The sequence below is a fragment of the Hypomesus transpacificus genome, chromosome 14, assembly GCF_021917145.1.
Source record: "Hypomesus transpacificus isolate Combined female chromosome 14, fHypTra1, whole genome shotgun sequence".
NCBI lineage: Eukaryota > Metazoa > Chordata > Actinopteri > Osmeriformes > Osmeridae > Hypomesus > Hypomesus transpacificus.
In genome coordinates this window covers 11,115,290-11,137,055 of record NC_061073.1, presented here as the reverse complement: position 1 = coordinate 11,137,055, position 21,766 = coordinate 11,115,290, and the positions used below count along the sequence as shown (strand labels likewise).

General features: G+C 44.0%; 2 protein-coding genes across 4 annotated transcripts; one reads left to right on the top strand and one right to left on the bottom strand.

The window, feature by feature from the left end:
- The first annotated feature begins 257 nt into the window (after positions 1-257).
- Positions 258-6,483, top strand: ano10b (anoctamin 10b). Of its 2 annotated transcripts, XM_047034557.1 has the most exons (14): positions 339-466; positions 1,201-1,276; positions 1,402-1,624; positions 1,829-2,002; positions 2,247-2,387; positions 2,677-2,796; positions 2,878-3,513; positions 3,847-3,902; positions 4,052-4,126; positions 4,292-4,456; positions 4,815-5,006; positions 5,313-5,450; positions 5,619-5,735; positions 5,964-6,483. In XM_047034557.1, the coding sequence occupies exons 3-14, from the start codon at positions 1,408-1,410 to the stop codon at positions 5,970-5,972; spliced, it is 2,040 nt and encodes a 679-aa protein (XP_046890513.1). In that variant the 5' UTR covers positions 339-466; positions 1,201-1,276; positions 1,402-1,407; the 3' UTR covers positions 5,973-6,483. The 2 variants fall into 2 exon arrangements, with proteins under 2 accessions (XP_046890515.1, XP_046890513.1); XM_047034559.1 differs by lacking the exon at positions 1,201-1,276 and having other exon boundaries at positions 258-466.
- Positions 6,484-7,732: 1,249 nt separating this feature from the next.
- ptpn9a (protein tyrosine phosphatase non-receptor type 9a) lies at positions 7,733-21,345 on the bottom strand. 2 transcript variants are annotated; one of them, XM_047033810.1, is made up of 14 exons: positions 21,103-21,345; positions 20,816-20,877; positions 18,105-18,248; positions 17,464-17,553; positions 16,649-16,773; positions 15,245-15,350; positions 14,504-14,614; positions 13,656-13,972; positions 13,312-13,399; positions 12,855-12,924; positions 12,594-12,672; positions 11,696-11,846; positions 11,281-11,488; positions 7,733-10,895 (listed from the first exon to the last, which is right to left on the bottom strand). In XM_047033810.1, exons 2-14 carry the CDS (start codon positions 20,846-20,848, stop codon positions 10,705-10,707), a joined length of 1,713 nt encoding a protein of 570 aa, XP_046889766.1. In that variant the 5' UTR covers positions 20,849-20,877; positions 21,103-21,345; the 3' UTR covers positions 7,733-10,704. The 2 variants fall into 2 exon arrangements, with proteins under 2 accessions (XP_046889766.1, XP_046889765.1); XM_047033809.1 differs by having other exon boundaries at positions 20,816-21,345.
- Positions 21,346-21,766: the final 421 nt, after the last annotated feature.

Below are 21,766 nucleotides of genomic sequence, written 5' to 3'. Positions count from 1 at the left end.
CAGACGCATACACGGACACACTTGCACACACACATACGCAGAAACGTACTACAGTGACGGGAATTCAGTCCCGATCTGGCATGAACACACCACGATGACGCGGAACGTTTGGTGTTGGTGTTTAATGTTGTTGTTTAACGTACATCATGTACATTCTGTAAATTCTGTACATTCTGTACATTCAACTTCTTAGACATACTGTATGAACCAATCATATTTACAGTATCTCTCTTCTTTATTCAGACCATAAATCCATCTCAAAAGATCTGATGTCAAGTACTGCGTAGGACTAGTTTTTACAGAAGGGTGTGGTGACTCTAGGTTGACAGGCTTTAGGACCCAGGTCTGCAGTGGTTGGGACGCGCCTGAAAGGAATAGGAAACCCCACACCCTCTGGGCCAGGGAGAAGTTGAACTGCATTCCTCTCAGCGCAGCTCTGCATCCACAGGACACAGACGCGGAGCGTGTAAGTGTGTTTGTGTTACTGTGTTTGTGTTGGCTTATGGGACACCATGGCAATCTACAGCATTGTCACATTGGCTTCATAACAACTGTGTGTCTGTGTGGAGGCTGGGATAGTTGCAGAATCAGCAGAAATACTAGATCTCTCTCCCTCGTTCCCTGTCTCTGACTCTCTCTCACTCTCTCTTTGTGAATTGTCTCTTTGAGACCCGTATGTAGCTGGTATCTTGTTGTGCTGCAGTTCAGTTCCAGGAAGTGGAGACAAACCCATTTCTCTTCTTCCTTCCTGTCCTGTGTTGTTATCTTCTGCATCTAATACTCTGTTCTGTTCTCTAGTATCCGCCCTGCGTGTACGGCCTTGGTGGTGAAACACGACTGGTCTTAGTCTGTTTCACTCTCTCTCCCTGTCTCCCTGTCTCACTCTCTCCTCTCTCCCTGTCTCCCTCTCTACTCTCTCCCTGTCTCACTCTCTCCCTGTCTCACTCTCTCCTCTCTCCCTGTCTCCCTCTCTACCTGTGTGTCCCAGCCTTTAGCTATTCACATAGCATGTACGTGTAATATCTAACAGAATAGATGAACTTTAGACCCATACTGGTGCTTTAGTGATTCTGGTTGTCATAAGTCTGCGTCTCATGCAAATAAATGTTCTTGCGTGTGTGTGAGAGAGATAAGACAGCCATCATGTCAATGTGTGCTGTCCTGGCAGAGCTGAAGAAGGGTTATCACTGTCCTCCTCAGGCTTTCTCATGTTCCTGAGGAACAGCCTGTTGCTGAACTTTCTGGAAGGCTGTTGGGCAAGACTTCTGTGTGTAAGGTGTGTATGTGGTGTGTGTGTATGTGTATGTGTGGTGTGTGTGTGTGTGCGTTTGTAGGGGTTCGACAAACATACACTTCTAGTGCAGTATACTGACCATCACAGTATCGCCTCTCTACGTGCAGGTTGCTATGACAACGCCAGGGGACGTCGATGGAGATGACGGGGCAGGGAGGAAGAAGGTGGGAGCGGCAGTGTTGGACCCGGGGGCGTGGTCCAAGGTCAGCTGTCCCTGCTGCCTGTCGGACAAGGTTGAGCCTCTGGTTCTGATCCAACTGAGAGAGGAGGTCCATCCAGACACCAAGCGATGGTTCATCTCCCGGATAGAGGCCTCCAAGAAGGATGGAGGTGAGTGGTCAACAAGGGATCACTGGGGATAGCAAGGGTTGAAACCTCTGACTGACTGAACAGGATCAGTGTGTGCACTGGCTTGTGTTGATCCTTACTCCCCTTCTATCAATCCACCCTTTCATCCCTTAACCTTCATTATAACTACACTTATACACTTATATCTGCACTTCCACCCCCATCCCTCCATTCCTCCACCCCCAGGAGCTCAGCTGCTAGCCCACCCAGGGGAGGACGAGGACGGGGAGGTGATCGTGCTGTCAGCCCCTCGCTGCTGTCTCCTCAGGGCCACGGAGGAGCTGGGACTCTGTAAGCCCTACAGTGACGGGGAGATGACTGTCTTCTCCTACCCCGACAGACACAGCTTCAAAAACACTGGTGAGATTAGGCCTACACTTAGGCCATCCCACACGTGACTTGGATGTAAGAGGCAGGTTCAAGGATTCTCCCACGCCACAGCACAGAATACAGTTTATATACAATGTATAGATCTCACACAGTATCTATCCATCTGCCCATCCACTCTCTCTCTCTCTCTCTCTCTCTCTCTCTCTCTCTCTCTCTCTCTCTCTCTCTCTCTCTCTCTCTCTGTCTCTCTCTCTTCATCTGTCTCTGTCTATAGATGACATGCAGGCGTTCCTCACGCTGGCGGAGCGTCAGTACATCATCAAGTATGAGCTGGACTGTCTGAGGGCCCGGAAGGATCTGAACATCCCTGGGCTGCCTGACGACCGGGGACAGCTGAGGGCCCGCCAGAACATCTGTGAGTGTCTCTCTCCGTCAGCATGACCACCTTCCTCACTCATTCACTCACTCACTCCCTTCACTCCGGGGGACCTGAACCAGGGTCCTCTGACTCCCCACCAACTTTCATGTTTTCATCATGAACATCTCTTCTCTTCTTACACCACCGAAAAGCCGGAAATTCCATGGTGTGGGTTGATGTGTTCTCGTGGTCTTTGAGACCGTCATGGCATCTATCTTCATGTCTCTCTCTTGTGGTTTCTCTCGGCCTGTCTCTCCCGCCTCCGTGCCGTGGTGGTGCTGTGTAGGTCAGAAGCTGCAGAAGGCAGGAGTGATCCTGGACATCGTGCCCATCCACCACCAGCAGACCCTAGACCAGCTGGGAAAAAGCTGGTACTCTGGTACACAAGTGTGGGGTCAGCCCCTAGGTAAGGAAGGGCACACACACACATGAAAGTAGGCACAACCGCACACACATCCCTTCCCCTAAAGCCTCTCTCCCGGCACAGACGCCATCCAGGCGTATTTCGGCGGCAGCGTGGGTTTCTACTTCAGCTTCCTGGACTTCTACACCTGGGCTCTGGTTCCCCCCGCGCTCGTGGGCGTGGCCTTGATGCTGTTCCTTCCTGGGGGCGGGGCCACGGACTCGGCCAAGTCCTCTCAGCCGGCGGCGCCGGAGGAGGAGGAGGCGGGGCTGGCCATGAGTGGCTACATGGTGCAGGCCGTCTTCAGCATGGTGTGGTCCACCATCTTCATGGAGCTGTGGAAGAGACGGAGCTCCGCCCTCTCCCACTGCTGGGGCGTGCTGAGCCTGGCGGAGCGCTTCGCCGAGCCACGCCCCGGCTTCCAGGGAACCCTGGGGGTGAACCCGGTGACGAAGCGGGTGGAGCCCCTCTTTCCCGAGTGGCGCCGGCAGATGCGGGTGGGGCTGGGGTCCCTTCCCGTGGTGGTGCTGTTCCTGGGGCTGGTGCTGCTGGGCATGGCGGGGTTCTACCAGGGGGAGACGCTGGCGAAGCAGCTGCACCAGGACTGGGGGTCCCTGCTGTCTGGAGCCCTGCTGTACCTGCCCTCCATGCTGCACATCCTCTACACCAACATGCTCAGCACGCTGTACGGCCGAGTGGCCCTCAAACTGACGGAATGGGGTGAGAGAGGGAGGAAGGGAGGGAGGATGGAAAGGGAGAAGGAAGAAGAGGGAGGATGGGATGGAGAAAGAGGGAGGGATGGAAAGGGTCTGTTAAGGTGGAACTATGGAAGTAGAAGGAGAGAGGGCGGAGGGGGAGTAAGGGATGCGAGTAGAGGGAGTGTGGATATAAAGGGATGGAGGGCGGTGAGGTTGATAGTAACGTCAAAGATCCCAGAGATAATCATGAATAATTCCCAAACATTTGTTCAGAATGGATATTTGTTATGATCATCCATGTGTTGTAAAGACTTGACCACATGATCACTGATGTATCTCTGTTCTAACCTGCTAGAGAACCACAGGGAGGAGTCATCCTTCCAGAATCACCACACCGCCAAAGTTCTGATGGTCAGTAATCCTCCTCCTCCTCCCCTCTCCTATTTTCTCGTCAGAGTTGGAGAGGAACGCAATTTACATGGTTTTGAATACCACCAGGTGATGCATGATAACATATTCATTCCTATTTAATCATTACCCCCCCCCTCTTTTCTTTACAGTTCAGTTTCTTTAACTACTTTGCCGTGCTGTTCCACATCGCTTTCTACAAACAGGACCTGCCACTGCTGCGCAAGGTAGGTAGACCCTTGGATACTCCTTCAGAGCATCTCCTAGTGTATTTCTCCTTCAATGTATCTCTCTGTGTATATCTTTGTAATACCCTGTGTGTGTGTGTGTGTGTGTATGTGTGCACATATGTGTGTGTGTGTGTGCTTGTGTGTATGCATGTGAATGTGTAGAGGCTGTCCTCCCTGTTGATAGTGACCCAGCTGGTGAACCAGTGCACAGAGCTGGTGGTGCCCTGGCTGGTCGACCGTTTCCTCCGGGCCCCACAGCGCCCCCAACTGGAGGACGACTCGGAGGAGGACAAGATACGCGCCCAGAGAAGCCTGCCGCCCTTCCCCGTCAGTCCCAGCAGGCCTTTCGCACACACCGTCATGCAATGCCAGTAGAAAAAGTGCCACCAACCTGAACCCCTGAACAGAGATACTTACATTTACACTTAGTCATTTAGCAGACGCTCTTATCCAGAGGGACTTACAGTAAGTACAGGGACATTGCCCCGAGGCAAGTAGGGTTAAGTGCCTTGCCCAAGGACACAACGTCATTTTGCACAGCCGGGAATCGAACTGGCAACCTTCAGATTACTATCCCGATTCCCTAACCGCTCAACCACCTGACTCCCTAGATATCTGTAGTATAAAGTAACGTAGCTGGCTCACCGAGGCGCCTCCTCTCTGTCCTTCCTCCTCTTTCTCCCAGGGCCTGTTTTCAGAGTACATCGAGCTGCTGGTGCAGTTTGGGTATTTGAGTCTTTTCTCCTGCGTGTACCCGCTCACCCCCGTGCTCCTGCTCCTGAACAACGTGACGGAGATCCGGGGCGACGCCTACAAGATCTGCAAGCTTTTCCGGAAGCCTTTCTGTGCCCCCGTGGCCAGCATGGGGGTGTGGCAGGTCAGGATGCTGCCTAATAGACCGTGTGGACAATGTGTACAGATGGATGAAGTGATGGACGATGATGTGATGGATGGAAAAAGAGATGAGGTGTAAGGATGGAATAACAGATGGATGGACGAGACGATTGATGGATGAGGAACTTTTCTCATCCGTTCTCATTAGTGTCTGGCTAGTGGAGATCTTTATTGGTGTCCGCCCCCCACAATCTGTAATAATATGTCTCTGTGTGTGTTTTTGTGCATGTGTACGTATCTGTATGTGTATGTGTGTGTGTGTGTGTGTGTGTCTGTGTGTGTGTCTCAGACAGCATTTGAGATCCTGAGCTTTGTATCCGTCATGTCTAACTGCTGGCTGCTACTGCTGTCTCCACGGATACGGGAGTTCTGCCTGGAGGGAGGGATCTCCGGCAGGAACATCATGCTGGTTGCCATCCTGGTCGAGGTATGCTCCATTCAACTCTCCCACCCAGAAACACGAGCGAGGCTGCTGATGTCGTAGGCCCACAGCATGCCCAGTTAGGCAGCTGTGTCTCCAATCAGCCACCTGAACTTCGAACATGCATTTCTATGTGTGTGTGATTGGGCCTGTGTGTGTGTTTGTGGTCTACAGCACATACTGATCCTGATCAAGATGGTTCTGGCCTTCATGATCCCAGATGAGCCCGACTGGATCAGGGAGAAGAGGGAGCAGATCGAGTTCCGCTCCCTGCAGGCTCTGGGACAGCAGGTATGGCTTCTCACATTAGAGACCGGCGTACCAGCGAGACTTACCATACCTGACCTACCAGCGATACCTACCAAACCTGACCTATCCGAAAGACCTACCAAACCTGACCTATCCGAAAGACCTACCAGAGACCTCACCTGACCTATCACATTTGATTACCACGTCCGCTTACCACGAGACCAGACCAGATGGATCTACTTTCCCTGACTTTACCTTTGCCTCCAACAGAAACATTGAAGGACTGTGACCAGTGATCCTGTCTCCAGGAGCCGCCCGGTCTTCCTTCCAGAGCCCTGGGAAGAGCGCAGTCAGTCTGTCCCCCAGGAACTTTGCTATCGTCCCCTACAGGCCAGGACGGTCTGTGCATGGCTGACTGACTGACCCCAGAGCCTTCTTATGCTAAAAGGGGGAACCACAGAGAAGCAAAAACCAAAAAAATGGCACAGCGCTGTGTTTGTTCTGTCTATGTAGTGTGGAGGGAACGCGTGTTCAATGTTTAAGCTTCAGGGAAATTCTGGGTAGCTTCATAAAAGTGTTACGCTGTATGTTCACTTGTGCCAATTAAGCTGATAGGAATGTGTTTTGGTTGATTTGATCACAGCACGGTTAACACTACGAACAGTCTGAATAGGCTCATATTGAGATGCGGCTCTATCTAAAGGTGAAGGGGTATCTGCTGTTAATTAGATTAAAGGATCGATGGACCAGTGGCAGAATGGTAGTAGAATAATGAGAGAAAAATGGTACAGAAATAAAATAGAGGGGTTATGAGAAACATTAGACTGTAATTCAATAGTGCCACGGACCACATTCTTATTGAACTGTACCTGTTCAAATGCGGTCAGAGACTAATCCAGATCATTTTTTAGGTAGTGGGCGTGGGGGAGAAGAAGAGTTAAATTTGAGAGGACTCTGTGTAGTTTACATATGAGTTACACTGTGTATTTTATCGTGTTTTCGTGGCTACGTGATCTCTTTCACCTTTTAAAGAAGGCACATATGACAACTTTCAAATTCACATGAATGTCTGTCCACTTGATATTTTCATCATTTTAATCTGCTTTGTGTGAGTTCACCAACAGCAGCAAAAAGGAACTGTACGTGCAATGTATTGTGCAAGAATAGGCTTACACTATTTATAGCACTGTCAATTTTCACATATTGCAATATTTATGAGCTCACTGTTATTTTTAATAAACAATAAAACTGTTCAACTCTGTAATAAACAAGAATTATAATTCTCACCGTGAAATTGAGAACGATAGTGACACAATTAAACACTCTTTAATCGTTCCTTAGTGCTAAGCTCTTTTCCAACTTTATACATTTTGATAAAATACTTTGCCACGGTGTGTCTGTCCCCTACATATTTTGCTGACACCAGGGTAGTTCCTGTAGTCAGTTAAAGTAATGAACTAATGGATAAGGTGCAGTAAGAGGTTTCATATCACTACTGCTCTCAAATACAACAGACTGATGAACTAGGGCTCAGTCCTATAGATAAGGCTCTCAGGTCAGCAAACACCTAACGGTGGAAGAGGGTTACTTCGTGGGAAACAGCAGCACAAAAGAACAGCGCTATTATCGATTTTAACACGACGTCGCAGCGCCAATGGGATGAGTCCCGTTCATCGGATAGTACCCACCCATCCTAGCTGTCATCTGCTTCTCCGTACTGTTGATGCTTCAGATGGCGGAGCGTGATAATTTCTTCCCCCTGAATGAAGATTATCTACAACTGTCATGAACATCCACCCATTCCAAGGAAAAATATGTAGGGTCGAACTGCGAAGTGTGGGCGCTGCGTAGGGAACCGAAGTCAACAGAAATCGTTATCTATTGACAGATATGCTGTGGCATTTAAACTTCCCACCTGTCTGCTTTCATACGCCTACATTAGGCCTACTATTGCTGACTCACTGTCTGAATGATTCATTTGTGTCAAACGGGGCTGTGGAGAAAACTGTAGAACCACCACGTTCAGATACACTTTATTAGCCATTTGCAGTGTAACCTGCATTGGAAAAAATTTGCAATGTTGTTATAAAATCAAATGTTAATAAAGAATCAGTTTAGAAAAAATACCATAAGCAACACAGATGTTGTACACAGTGGCATTTAATATAGCATACTTGAGTGATTTCCTTGCAATCATACTTGTACTACTGCAAATAGAATGTTTACTTGAAAAAATAGTTGAATACAATAGAAAAAATACTATTGGTCAGACTATGTGTCCATAATTAAGAGTGATAATCTTACAATTATTGAGTGCATGAAGATAGCAAACATAATCTGCTTCACTACAAGCAAATTCAATATGAATTCAGTAGCAAAGAGCCCACTTCAACCCAACAACTGAAAACATGACATGTTCTATGTACTGGCGCTGTACAGTAATGGGAATGACAACATTAAGTAATTATTATGACAATTGTTGGAATCAGTATCAAAACATTCATTAGATAACCGTAAAAGTGAATTTCACAGCAATCAAGTTAGCAACATTCACTTGCTTGGAATTTCCCACATGATGTAATCTCTGAAGGCATAAAGGGAAAAGCTGTTGCAATTGGACCAGCATATTTCAGCAAATCAATGTAGTATTGGACTGGTAACCAGCTGCACCACATTTGATGTCATTCACTACCGGGACTTTAAAATGAATGTACTACAACCACGTTCCGAAATAATGACTGAGAATTAACATACATTACTTTGTAACATATGCTAGAGGACTAAATTAGCAAATGTCACATATACAGTACATACTAAGGGGTGTTCATATCCACATAGATGACAAAAATACAGCTGTGTCATTAAACATATACACTATATGGCCAAAGGTTTGCAGTCTGCTCAGTATTTAACAACGTCCCATTCCAAAATCTTGGTCATTAATATGGAGTTGATATCTATTTGGCTTCTGTAACTGCCTCCACTTTTTGGGGGAGAGTTTCTACTAAAATGTTGTAACAACAATTCAGGATATGTTTCCATTAGAAATACATTAAAAAGCTCCAACCGTTTGTCACACTAGAACCAGCCTGGCAAGTCACAGATTCATTCATTCATGTTTTTGCAGATTCATTGTGTATGAGGGTAACCAAATCCCTCATCATGTAAAAGTAAATGTAAAAAGGTTTGGAGTCAATTACTGAAGTGGGGAGGAGCTTCAATATATTGTCCATGATTTTAGATGGAGAGGTTCAACAAGCAGGTGTCTGTATACTGAGCATGTATCCACATACTTTTACATTTAACCGAATGATTCACAGGCAGAGAACTGAATTATAAAGCATACAGAAAGACAATTTGGACAGATGTATAATCTGATGAACTAATGTTTATGTGACAATGATTCTGCAGTCTTTAACACATACAAACAAAATAAATTTGAAGTTACTTATTAATATCTTGTTAATTTTGTTATTTAAGCAATTTAAGCATTTACCCACAATTACAGTGCTAGGAGAAATAGTGAGACTCTGACAAGAAAAGTGAAAACATGACTTGCTGTCTGGTTTCAGTGCGAACAAGATAGGGTAGTGTATATTTATAATGATGTCATATACAGTATATATATTATATTGATGTCTGGTCAGGGACTGCCTGATTGGTCTGTTTTGGACTCAAGCAGTGTGACACAATTTTCTTGTCACAATCATCAGGTTTTACACTAAAGCGGTTTTCAGTACAATAAAATACACAGGTTGAAAACATCATTTAGTTTACCTCATCCCTATTGACATGTTAACTGTTAAGATCACAAAAGGTTATAATTATTAGATATCTTTTTTACAATTCACTTTGATTTTGTCCATCTACCAGCTTCAATAGTTAGTCTCAGCAAACGCCGCCATACTAAGCTGAACTAAAAATAACTTCGGCATGGAATATATTGGTCCCATATTTCATTGGCAAAACAGAAGCTTATTCAGGTTTCCCATCTCATTTGACCAATGGATTTACACGATTTAAAACCTCATTTACATGACTAAAAAATGACGAAATGACCATGACTTTTCTGCATATACAGAATAAAATGAACATTACATACGGACGGCAGGTTATGAGTTACTCTACACGCATGAGTATGCTTTGTTCAGCATGAATCCCAAGGCTGGCTGGTATTCCATGTCTTCCGTGTCCCCTGCTCTGTGGGACAGGGCCGGGGCCCGGGTGTCCAGCCTCTGGCCTCTTGAGACGACCAACAGGTCAGGCTGTTTCAGTGTGTCATCACAACACTAGCCTGGGAAAAAAACGGTCTTATTTCCAGTTTAGGGTCTAGTATAGGAACCATAACACCCTTATATAACTTCATCATCTTTATATTTGAACTATTGTCTTTTATTGTGACCCATGTGTTGAAAGGTCACAACAGACCTTTGTATATACAGCTGAATGGAATTTCTTTCGATTTTGGTGAAAACTTGAAACGTGTTACAAGCTTGTATTGCAACAACCACACATCCTTATTACAATGTATGTCCAAATGACAAGCTACTCAACCCCAGTCATAGTCTTCAAGCACAATGCACTGGCATTACATGCTGGGGATGCTTGTAAGTCCTTCAAAATGGAGTTCACCTCCCCCGCCCAACATCTCTGCTTAGTCCATATTTATAGGGATAGAAAGGATTTTGCATACGGTTCATATCAGTAACTGCCACACACCTATACCACACTGCACAATGTGATTACTGAGCAGTATGTCACAACGCTAACTACAATCTTGGAAAAAATAAATGAACCTTAACATTGAGAACTGCCATCACAGCATATGGAACTGATGCTAACATGGCAAAGATCTGCTGCTAACATGTTGATCTAACATTGATCTTGGTCACAGCTCTGTCTCCACCCAGAAGGGATATCAAGGAGGGGGGGAGGGGGGAAATGAGTTGGTCCCGGAGGCCTCGTCTGCTCACACTGATTGGTTAGGAAACGATGCGAGAGGTTCAGGGCCTCAATTGTTGGCTGAAAACAAGCCGTGCCTCTGGGCGTGCTCCAAAATGGCGTTGTGGCAGAAGAAGTACTGGTCTGGAGTCTGGATACTGAAGGCTCTTTGTGTTCTCATGAGCCGGACAGTCTGTTTCACATTCAGAGTGCCCACGTCCTGTAGCTGGGACAGACAAATGTCCAGAGCACAGAATGTACCTGGAAAGGGAGAGACAAGGATCGTTTTAAAAGGTGGAATTATAAGATGAATATGCTTATAACAAGGTTGGGCGTTGTCCAAGACCTTCCAATATGAATTCAGATTCAGGATTTAATGTGCTTTACTGTATTGCTTATTAGACATAAGGTGCGATTCTGTTGGCTCTTTAGCCATCGAAAAGATAAACTACAGACATTTGATGCTTTACATCTCAGCTGCAGAGATTTTTCCCCAAAGTTTGCCACAGAATCGGTGGCACGGACTATGGGAGTGAGAGGAGGACTAAAGGTGCTTGAGTGCTGTTCCGGTCCCGTCCCCCAAACAGCCTCTTCACCTGCCATTTCCGACACAATTCGACGACCACAATTCGAATAAAACCCTCACCTGTCCTGCCGATCCCCGCGCTGCAGTGGACCACCATGGGGGACCCGAGAGGGGGGCCCGTCCACTGAGCTCCCATGGTCCGGACTGCTTTGCTCTGCTGGAGCTTCACGGCCAACAGGAAGTCAATGAGTGTCACGGCTGAAGAAGGAACTCCATAGTCCGGCCAGCTCAGGTACTGGAAGTGGTCCACCCGTCTTTCCTCACAGGTCTGATGGGACGGGAGTGACGTTAGTTGGGTTTGAATTAGAACGGTTACTAAACAAGCAGTCTTTTAAAAAAAGGGTCATGTGCAGAGCTAACGCTGGCGCAATGCAGGGGTGGCTGCAAACTTGCTGGTGAATGGAACACCGTCAACAGTGACGCTTTTTCTTTGTTTGGTGAGCTAAAGACAGACATAAGGGGCTAGCGTCTGTACCTCGGTGTTGTGTAATTCCAAAGTGGTCTGATTGTAATGAGCGTGGCTGTCCACTTTCTGGTTGACCACAGCAATGTGACCGTAGACCTCCTGGCCACCCTCCTCTATAGGCCAATACTGGCCACACTTCTTTCGGCCACCTTCGTCTGTCCTGCAAAACGAACCATCAAATCAATTGCATTGACAATGGTGTTGATGGTATGGTACCATGCCCCTACGCCTGCTTTACATGATTGCGTATTTCTACGGACAGAGGGTTGGCGTGTCCCAAATGTGCTACATACTGATAGGCCACTGTAACATTCTCAATTCCAAATTGATTTTCAAGAATATGTTTTAAATTGGTTATAAACTTGAAAATACAATTGCACATGATACAGGTTCCTTATTGGAATTAAACTCAATTACAGGTTACCAGTCTCATGTGCAATTTCTCATGTTTATAACAAACTAAATTTCATGAAAATTGGTTCATAATGAGGTATAGTAGATTTTGCGTTTCTTTAATACACATTGTTTATATTTACTAGTGGATCTTGATTGCTCCAATACGTTGGACATGCAGATGCACATCAAAACGTAAACGCGGTATGTACATTTCTATGTCTATGTTTGTACACTTCCACAGACAACACAGTAAAAACACGATGCCTAAAGGGTCGCAAATAAAAAAGTTCAGTCTTTCCCAAACTCTAAAGCAATTGGACAGGTTTGCTTTTATTGTTTTTGAGATGTGGACATTGTCCAATGAAAAGTGTTGACACTACCACATTCCAATCAAACGATTACATTTTTTACAAATTCTTTTTTTTTGTGCTGGTGAATTCAAATGTTTCAAATAAGCTCATAATACATCTAACCCTTTCATATTATAGCTATATACTTTAAAAGCATTTACCTTGTTGTCATAACGATAACAAGCACATTTTGCTCCCAAACCATCCTCCAGAAATCACCATACGTCTTTTCCAAGGGACCTAAAGGATGGTTTTGAGTGCACACAATTGACATTAGATACAACACATTTATGAAAAGTGACATGAAAAATGTATCTCAATATGATTCGTCAAAGTACAATATAAGAAAACTCCTCACAATTGACCAAGATGATAAATGTAGCAGATAGATTAGTTCAACATGATCTGGGGGCTACTTGTACCTTGAGTGCCAATGTATGCATTCTTCTGTTTGTAGCCATCCATGAAGCTGGCATTGATGTAGTCTGATCTCTGTGGGAACACGCTGTCATTTGTTACAAGACAACTGATAAAATGTACCTTTGGAATGAAGTATGTTTATGCATGGCGTACGCTACAAAGATGCATGTTTCCAATCACAAATCAGAACAAATACTAAAATGGTTTACACATAAACTAACTTCATGCTCGCCCCCTCAAAGCCTCCGATTAGCCATAAATGGCAATTGTCTAAACTAAGATTATTTCCGTCAGCTGTTTGATTTCCCTTAGCCCCAGTAGGAGAGGTTTTTGAGTTTTGCCTCTGAGAAGGAGATTAGGCCCTCCCTGTGGGGCAAACGGAAACTCTGAAGCACGCACAGAACTAACGATACAGAATATGTGTGTGATTGTGTGAATGGGATTCTGAGTGGAATAAACCTCATTTCTTCTGGCTTTAAGGCGAACTCTCGTTTGATCAAGACACAGAACATCTCCATAACGATTCCTCTCCTGGTTGTATGAAGTTCTGTAGCCAATAAGACAATTACTTAATTAAGAAGGGTATGGTGCTGTAAACCGTATATTCAAGCATTCTGGTGTACGCTTGTCCTTAAAATAGATGAATCTGACAATTAATATGTGAATTGAAAGGCGCTTCAAAATAGATACTTTCATTCAATCATAATTGTACAATCACAATGTTTTTTTTTTCCTCTTTTCTTTTTTTTTTTTACAAATGTATCAAATATGCTGGAACTTCAGTTGTCATGGAGCCAACTCACAGGGCACAGTTGAAGGTTCCGGATGGTGCTTCCGTGCGGAGCTCCTCGTACTCATGGTGGACCCCCGGGCGCTGCAGCCTGCCCAGGTGGGCCCGGAGATCCTCCAGACTCATGGCCTCGGGCCCTGGAATGTGAACGGACGACTTCTCCAGAGGAATGCCAACGAGTTCGTCCACGGGGTCCACGTGTCCGTTCTGGCCGGCCAGAAGCTGCTGGTTCCAGCCGGGGGCGTCCAGAGGCAGCAGCCCCCCCAGGTGCTCTGGGAGGCAGTCCCTCGGGAGGTACTGGCGGAGATCAGACATCTTTACCATCTGAACCTGGAGGGGAATACAGGCAAGAGTTCTCATTTTAGAAAGTGAGGGTGTGTGAGAAGCCGAAAAGGGAATTCACTTGACCATTTCTAGCCAACTCTAATGAGGCACAAATCATGTTAATCCAGCACACAGCCATTACACCTATAACAGAAGTCTAGCTGTATTGGTGTACTGTACAAATATCATGTACACTATTTGACTAATGAATGGCCTTAAAAAAAGTGTTATTTGTTTCAGTCTGTTTGTTTTTTGGATTCAATAACAGCCCAGAGAAAAGGCTATGAGGTTTGTAGGAGTTTATTTAGCTCACAGGTTGGCATCACTAAAATTATTTAAAAAATAATCCTGTCAATTCTGCAATTTGATTTGCTTGTTGTTAAAGTGCAACAGTAGACTCCAAAAGCCACACGAAATGGCAAATAAAGTGCATTTGTTGGGACCTGGTACGGAAGACTCCTTGGAACCTAGGATCCTAAACCTGCTTGTTTCTCAGGATATGAATAAGCTTTGTGGAGAACCTTGCACTCCACGCACCCTCTCCCTCAGTTTGTCCTTAAGCAGCAGACTCAGCAGGTTGTAGGGGACTCGGAACCACACGGGGGCACCCACAATCAATACTTTCTTCAGCCTGGCAGGGAAGGCACCCTGGTGGACAGAACGAGCACCGTTTTAGTTCACCGGATCATTACAGTATGTATGACTCACAAGCACAGCCGAGATACAAAATGTTGCAAGAAATAATTATGTTGTAAATCAAAACAAACCAAAACAGTACTGGACATTTGTAAAGCTGTATTTAAAGGATGAATGGGATCCTGGCACAGAACTCGACAGGGGATCTGAAGCATTGGACTAGCTGGGTGTGTGCCGCTGTAGTTGGTCTTTGCCCATGCCCACACGAAACACAAAGTGTGACCCAAGAACACGAGACGCTCTCAACAACCCTTCAGTCGAGCTTGTGGTTCTCTCCTTCTGTTTTTTCCATTCCCCATGCGTAGGTTGGATGCAGGTGGTGGTGCTCAGAATAATGGAAAACAGAGCTGGCCAAACACATCACCAGCACTCCCTACTGTCCTCCCACTCCCCCAAATCACCAAAGGCTGTGTAGCAAAGGGGGTTAGATGTTGTTCACAGTTCACATACTTTTTAGGTGAATGATCAACGTTTAACACAGATTTCATAAAGACAGATTCAGTGAAATTCTTTCTAAACTAACTTCCCTAAGTTCCCTCAAACACGTCATTCATTTACAAAATGCCGCTCCATTTTTCCAACCTTCAGTAAATTGAGGATCTTCTTGCTGAGGTCAAGCTCAAAGTTGGTGTAGTTGGATCCTGCCATGTCGTAAATGAACACTAGGCCATTTCTTTGAGTCTCAAAGCTAAAAGCACAAGAGAGAATTAAGGTATTCCAAATGCCATTCTAAATGTGTGAGAAAAAAAATAATATATATATTTATATATATATATATAGCACCATAATCAAATCAATAAAACACTGCACAAAACATTATAAACATTTGAATACAGCACTGTGCTTAAAGTCTTAAGTACCTATGATGTTTTACATTCAGTCTTAAATAGGGATGTCACGAGAACCGATACTTACGGTACCTTCCGATGCTAAAATAACAAAACACCGACGATGCCCATTTTTTTGAAGCACCGTAAGTACCGTGAGCGCCGATGCCAGATGTTAGCATCGGTGCTGCGCCTTCAGGAGTGTTCCAGTCGACGTTTACATTAAGAAAAACAAGATAACAACTGCTGCTTTAGCGATCGCCCCGCTTCAACTTGTTGACAAGAAAGGCAAAAAAAGTAGTTTGCGTTTGAGGCAGATGACCGTGGCGTTATAATTAATCCGCAGAAGCCATTATGCAAAAAATACTACCGCAGTCTTCAGACCAAGGGGGAATACTTCCAATTTAGCTAAGCATCTGAAAGATCGTCATCTGGATTTGTTTAAAGAATTCAAGGCAAGTTCTGATTCAGTTCCAGAAGAGGCGCAGCACCGATGCTAACATCTGGCATCATACAAAATAAATCAATATTCGTTGAAGTCGCGGCGAAATTCTGAACACATCCAAAGAATGCTCTTTTTCTGTTTGTTTAATTTTTGTCATACTAAAATACACGTTACATGATGTTTGAGATGGTGGGCACGTGTGTTACAATGGCTTATGTACATAGTTTAGGTTAGCTGTAGTTTTAACGTTAGCCCATAGTTTAGAAGGTAAACTCGTGTCATGTTAATCTTGTTAGCTGAATGGCTTAATTGCACTTTATTATGTTGTGCTATGCTCTATTGCACATGTTTTGTATGTCTTTGTAGGACATTTTGCTATTTTTCAAATATTTTAAAGAAGTTCATGGTTCAAGTAGCCTACATGGAATCTTAGACAATCCTCTTTTTTTTTTACCATGGTATCGAAATTGGCATCGAGAATCGTGTTATTTTAATGGTATTGGCACCGACTACTGAATTTTTGGTATCGTGACACCCCTAGTCTTAAATGTATCTTAGTATAAAAGTGCAATTTTGCACAGTACTGTATAAATTGTAGAACGGAAGAAGTATGCTTTTCTTGCATATACCACAAACTGAAATGTTGACATGCCCGTCAAAACAAATGTGCTTAAACGAGTCCTCCAGAAAACCCAAGACGCATGCAGGTCCTACCTCTCTACTGCTCGGTCCAGGATGTAAAAGAGAGCTTGCAGGACCACGTGGTTCCCAGTTTTATTGGGGTGGTGGAGCTTGGCAGTGTACAGGGCTATGGAGGCACCAGATGGGTCTCGCACACTCTGGGAGTACAGATACACCAATTAAAGGGGATCATGGCTGCCAGCAGTTACAGTGACGACAGAATCCTATTCATGTTTACCATAAACGGATCACAAGCACTGATCAGTGAATCATCATCACCATTATGAATCATTTAGCAGTCGTACCATAGCTCAGCATAGGATTCCATCTACAATGTTTGGTTAGTTGACATTAAGTTGACATTAAGTATCATATAACCGCATAGCACTACCAAGCTACACAGGGGACCAGCGCTACCGACATAGAAGCTAAGTTCAGGGCGCTGGCAAGCATTGGGCTAGGGCGCAAAAGATAAAGTGGCATAGATTAATAGTCTCTGGGCCCTTTACCTGTGAAGGATGGAACTCAGTTTTATTTTATTTTGGGGGTTTATGGTTTGTAGATAACCATTCTCATTTCTGGGCCAGACCTGCTTTGTTTGGAAAGGGACGGGCTCATGCCACAAAGGAATCACTGGATTTTGATGACTGCATTGTAGTGTACTCCTCCCCCCATCAATCCAAACGTGGGATAGATAGGTTGGTTATGGATACTGATCGGAGGGTATCAGATCAAGAAGTCAAAAGGTCCCATTTGGCTGCCGTCGCAGGTGGAAATACAATAGGCTAGGGTCAAGGTCTGGTGCTGGGTATGTGCAGTTCTCAGTAGTAACACAGAGACTCACTCACCAGCACTGTGAATTTGCCACTGAGTAACTCGGAGCGCAGGGGTTCTTCCTGGGGCTGCAGTCTGACAATGCCTTCTTTCAGTCGTGTCTCCTGGGGACAATACATCACAATGAGGCTGATCCCTGAAGTCTACATGCAGACTTTCAACAAGAAACCCTAGACACTAATACTCAGGTGAAAACTGGTAGAAATGGAAAAAGCCCTGTTGATTATGAAGTCCGTTCAGATGATAGAAAAAGGAGAGGTATAAGGGGAAAAGATTCAATTTGAGTTTTTGATATGTGATATTTTCAAATACTTAAAAGGAAAAGGAGCTAGCGATTAAACTTGCGCCAACAGCAAAGAAGAAAAGGTTTGGGTAAAACTTTCTGTAAGTTTACAATCAATGCGTGATGATGAAGTGAGGCACGTAGATGGCAGTCAGGCTGTCAAGCAGATATGTGTTTAAGATCTAGTGACATTACAATAAAGCAGGACATCAGGTCTAAACAGTAGGGGTCTTTAAACAAGGTTAGTAAATCAATTGCTCACAAATGTAAAAACAAAAACGGCATTTCCCCCAGCTCAATTAGCAACGCCGACACATTTTAGTACTCAAGTATACACAAATGCCTTGCACACACACGTGCAAAGCACCTTACCCTGTAATTATGGAAGAGCTCAATGGCTCGGAGGACATCAAACTTGCGTGCCATGAGGAACTTTACAGCCAGGTCCCAAGACAGAGGGGATACTCCATGCTGAGTGGTCCACTTGGTAATTTCCTCCAGAAACTGCTTAGTAGCCTAAAAAGAAACCCAAAGGATAATACAATTTCAAGGAGGAAGTGAAACTAAAGAGATGGGGACCGGGTGCAGCCTTAGTTATAATGTAGAATTGAAGTTAATCTAGACTTCAGCAGAATACTACATGTAGGTCCATTAAAATGGTGTTGGGGGGTGTGAAGGACTGTTTATTTCTGGAAGTAAATGTTAATTGGACATGAGATGAAGATGGCTTTTCAGATGACACCTGTTGAATTCACATTCACATTCCAGAATGAAACCCTTTCATTATGATGTGAAATAGCCAATAGCTCCAATAGCGTTCAATAAATCATGCTGTAGTTTAGCTTCATGATCATAATCATGATCTACGGAACACGGCTTCGGTTTAGGCCTGTACATGGTGATGGGGACGAGCAGAGAGGTATTGGGTTTGCACTTGGCACAATGATGCGAATAGGCCTTTCACAAGCCACCTGGCCAATGCATAGGCCTATGTACTGTTGGTTGGCCGTGGCATAGCAACAGCCAAATTTGGCGAAGAATTTACTTAACATACACTTGTCATAGCTTGGTCTGAATTACTGTTGATAATGAACTGTGAATGTGCTGCCTATTAAAACACTATCAAAATGTCAAGAAGTCATGTCATAATAAAACATATTTGTATTTATTTAGCTAATCCCTTGGTTTTCATATTCCTAACACAACAATTCTCTATTTAATTAAGATTAGATTAAATCATTCTTGTTATTATTAGACAAAAATATGTTTGTGCTGCTTTGTTGGAACAAGACAGTTCTCAAATTCACCTTGTCTCTTAAACTGAAGATAAAAGCCAAGTCAGCGAAAACAACACATTCCAATCCACATTTCCAGAAGATCAGAGGATTAACTCTGAAGGGATAAGTCCCCCAATCTCAGAACACTTCACAAAGGGGGCTCAAACTATTCTGAAAATGTTTTATCTTTGTTTATTTCAAGTATGCCTTTGTTACTTAACAGAAAGTAGTCTGCTAGATTCAGCCTTATATTCACATTACAACCTTATGACCAATGTGAGCTGCACTATAACAATCAATTTTAAATAATTATTTTACAATGACAGCACTTCTCTTCGCATGCTCCTAAAAAGCTTCAATTTACGTATGTTGGTTCCACATAACAAAAGGAAATGTAATCACAAGTAAGAGATATAGCCTAGATCCTTTTACAGTTTTCCAGACATCTGATCTTCAACACCAAAAACATTTTCCCAGTATAATGGTTGTTGCTGAGACCCTATTCCTTCGAGTCCAACTTGGCACAAGTGAATACTAAACAGGAAGCCTAATGCGTCACTCTCAGTATCCCCCACTTTCTCCCTTCCTGTAGCACTTCCTGGGAGGTGGCTACCCCCCCTCCCTCTCTCTAGGTTTCTCCCATGCCCTTTCTTTTCCCTCTCTCCCTCTCCTTCTCTCTCTCCTTCTCTCTGTCTATCTCATTCACACACACACAAAAAGACACACACACAGACACGCACACACACAGACACACACAGGATAGCTCTAGTCCAGTGGAAATGCTTTTAACAGCTGCCCTTGAGTAAAATTCCAACATGATGTTTGGCCCAAAGTGCACCTATCCACAAAAAACTTGGTACATCAGACAACTAAGAATCTAACTACCCAATATGGCACACTTCACTATCCATGGGTCCATGCAGGGATTAACTGAAGTAGTGAACTGCGGTATCACTGTGTAACATCATAGGGATAAGGATTGGGCCAACAATTAACATCCATCACTAAAAGCTGGAAACAGGGTTATTGGACAGAACACGGATAAATCTATTTCCTCGTTTCATAAATCTATGCCTGTGTCACATGCAAATAGGATTCAAGTGCATTGGAACAAGCTAAAAATAACTGTAAACCATGACTCATTCAAAATCACTTAATCAGGTCGCTTGAACAAAGTAGTTATAGTTTATGTTAAATCCTGCCCAAGAAGTGAACTTTGTCTTCATGAGCATCTGCAGTTAGCCGTAGCAGTTATTCATTTCGCATGTTAATAACTAGTCATTACCTAAAACGGCAGGGTCTAATATATGGTCCAGACGTGATAATATGATCGAAATGCCTATTGTTTGCCATTAGGTATTTCTAAGACATAACGGGATAGATAAAACGTTTCCTAAAATATTCCCTACTTTTGTAAGTGTGATAATACCTACAGCTTTTACCCTGTATTCATTAACACTTATAATAATGCTTCTGTACAATCTTCATTGCAGAAAAGTTAGAATGGTGTTTCTATTTCAGGCACATTTCCGTTGACCAGTAAATGTTTGTTTTTTTTTTACTTTCAGCTAGCTAGCTAGCTTCTCTCTTTGCTTTAAACGTCAGTAGTACAATAGGCCAGCATAACTATAGAAAGGCCTGGGTTGGGTGAGAAACAATTTCGCCACATTGGTTTGCTCGATACAGATGGGTAGGAAACGCGAGGCAATGTAGCGCCGGATGGAATGATGTCTATATTTCTACGTTAATAGTTAGCTCGCTAACTACTGTAAAGGCAAGAAGAGGGATGATTCAGTGTTAGCTTACCTGTTCTTCCTCTGTCGACAGACTGGTTGCCATTCTTCCCAAAGGTCCTTAGCTTTGGTCACCTGTATCAGTTAATGCGAGATGTTACGCTATTGTAAATATTTCTTAAACAAGGACGGCTATAATTCCTCGTGCAGTTGCTGACTACATCTATCCAAGACGTTCTCGTTCCTCTGCCTTCAGAGGGTAATGGCGTGCTAGTTTAGTGGCAAAATAGCGATAAACAAGGTCCGGACGTGATGTTACTGTTCAAATGCCTATTCATTTCCTTTTGACATTTGTATTACCTAAAGGGAAACATAGATGCGTTTCGTCTAACATTCACAACTTTGCCATCTGTGGTAATGACGGAGAATCGTAGGGGAAAAAAAGCCTCAGAACGGTCTAAATCGCTCGTCTTTGCCAAATCGGGGTGGATTGACACATACTCCTTTATATTTTGGTCGATGGTCTTTCACAAAACAGTATTAAAATGCGGTATCTTCGTCCACATACAGGGAAATAAATAGATAAACTCGAAATGTGGGTCTACCCCCTGGAGGCAATTTTGGGAAACTCAACACGCCTTCATTCATAAAATTCTAAAAAAGGACTCCAGTGCTAAATGCTGTACCACAATATGGCCTGCAAAGTCGTGAACAAACTTTCGGAATACATTTTAAGTGATTTCCCAGTTCTAAGACGAGGTTGTCAGACAGAACAATTGTTAAATGTACGTTGAATGATTATCTTTTACCTTGAAATCAACTTTATCATGCACATTACTGATGTTCATCATTTGCAGAAACATCTGTCTACTCACAAACATGTCAAAGAGCATGAGATATGAGCCTTACAAAAACAAAGTACTCAGTTTGTATAAGGAGTCGAGTGTACGCTGATAGCAGGAGTTAAGTCTAGGATTCTGGACGTTGCAATATGTTTAGTCATGTGCAAACAATTTCATTTTAG

Excerpts from the sequence above, each read along its gene's own strand:
- ano10b (XM_047034559.1), top strand. The coding sequence starts at position 1,408 with ATGACAACGCCAGGGGACGTCGATGGAGATGACGGGGCAGGGAGGAAG. Across the intron at positions 4,127-4,291 it reads ACCTGCCACTGCTGCGCAAG|AGGCTGTCCTCCCTGTTGAT; the intron begins GTAGGTAGACCC and ends GTGAATGTGTAG. Across the intron at positions 5,007-5,312 it reads CCAGCATGGGGGTGTGGCAG|ACAGCATTTGAGATCCTGAG; the intron begins GTCAGGATGCTG and ends TGTGTGTCTCAG.
- ptpn9a (XM_047033809.1), bottom strand. The coding sequence starts at position 20,848 with ATGGCAACCAGTCTGTCGACAGAGGAAGAACAG. Across the intron at positions 13,400-13,655 it reads GGAACCTTCAACTGTGCCCT|AACTTCATACAACCAGGAGA; the intron begins GTGAGTTGGCTC and ends TATTGGCTACAG. Across the intron at positions 11,489-11,695 it reads TGGAATTACACAACACCGAG|ACCTGTGAGGAAAGACGGGT; the intron begins GTACAGACGCTA and ends CCGTCCCATCAG.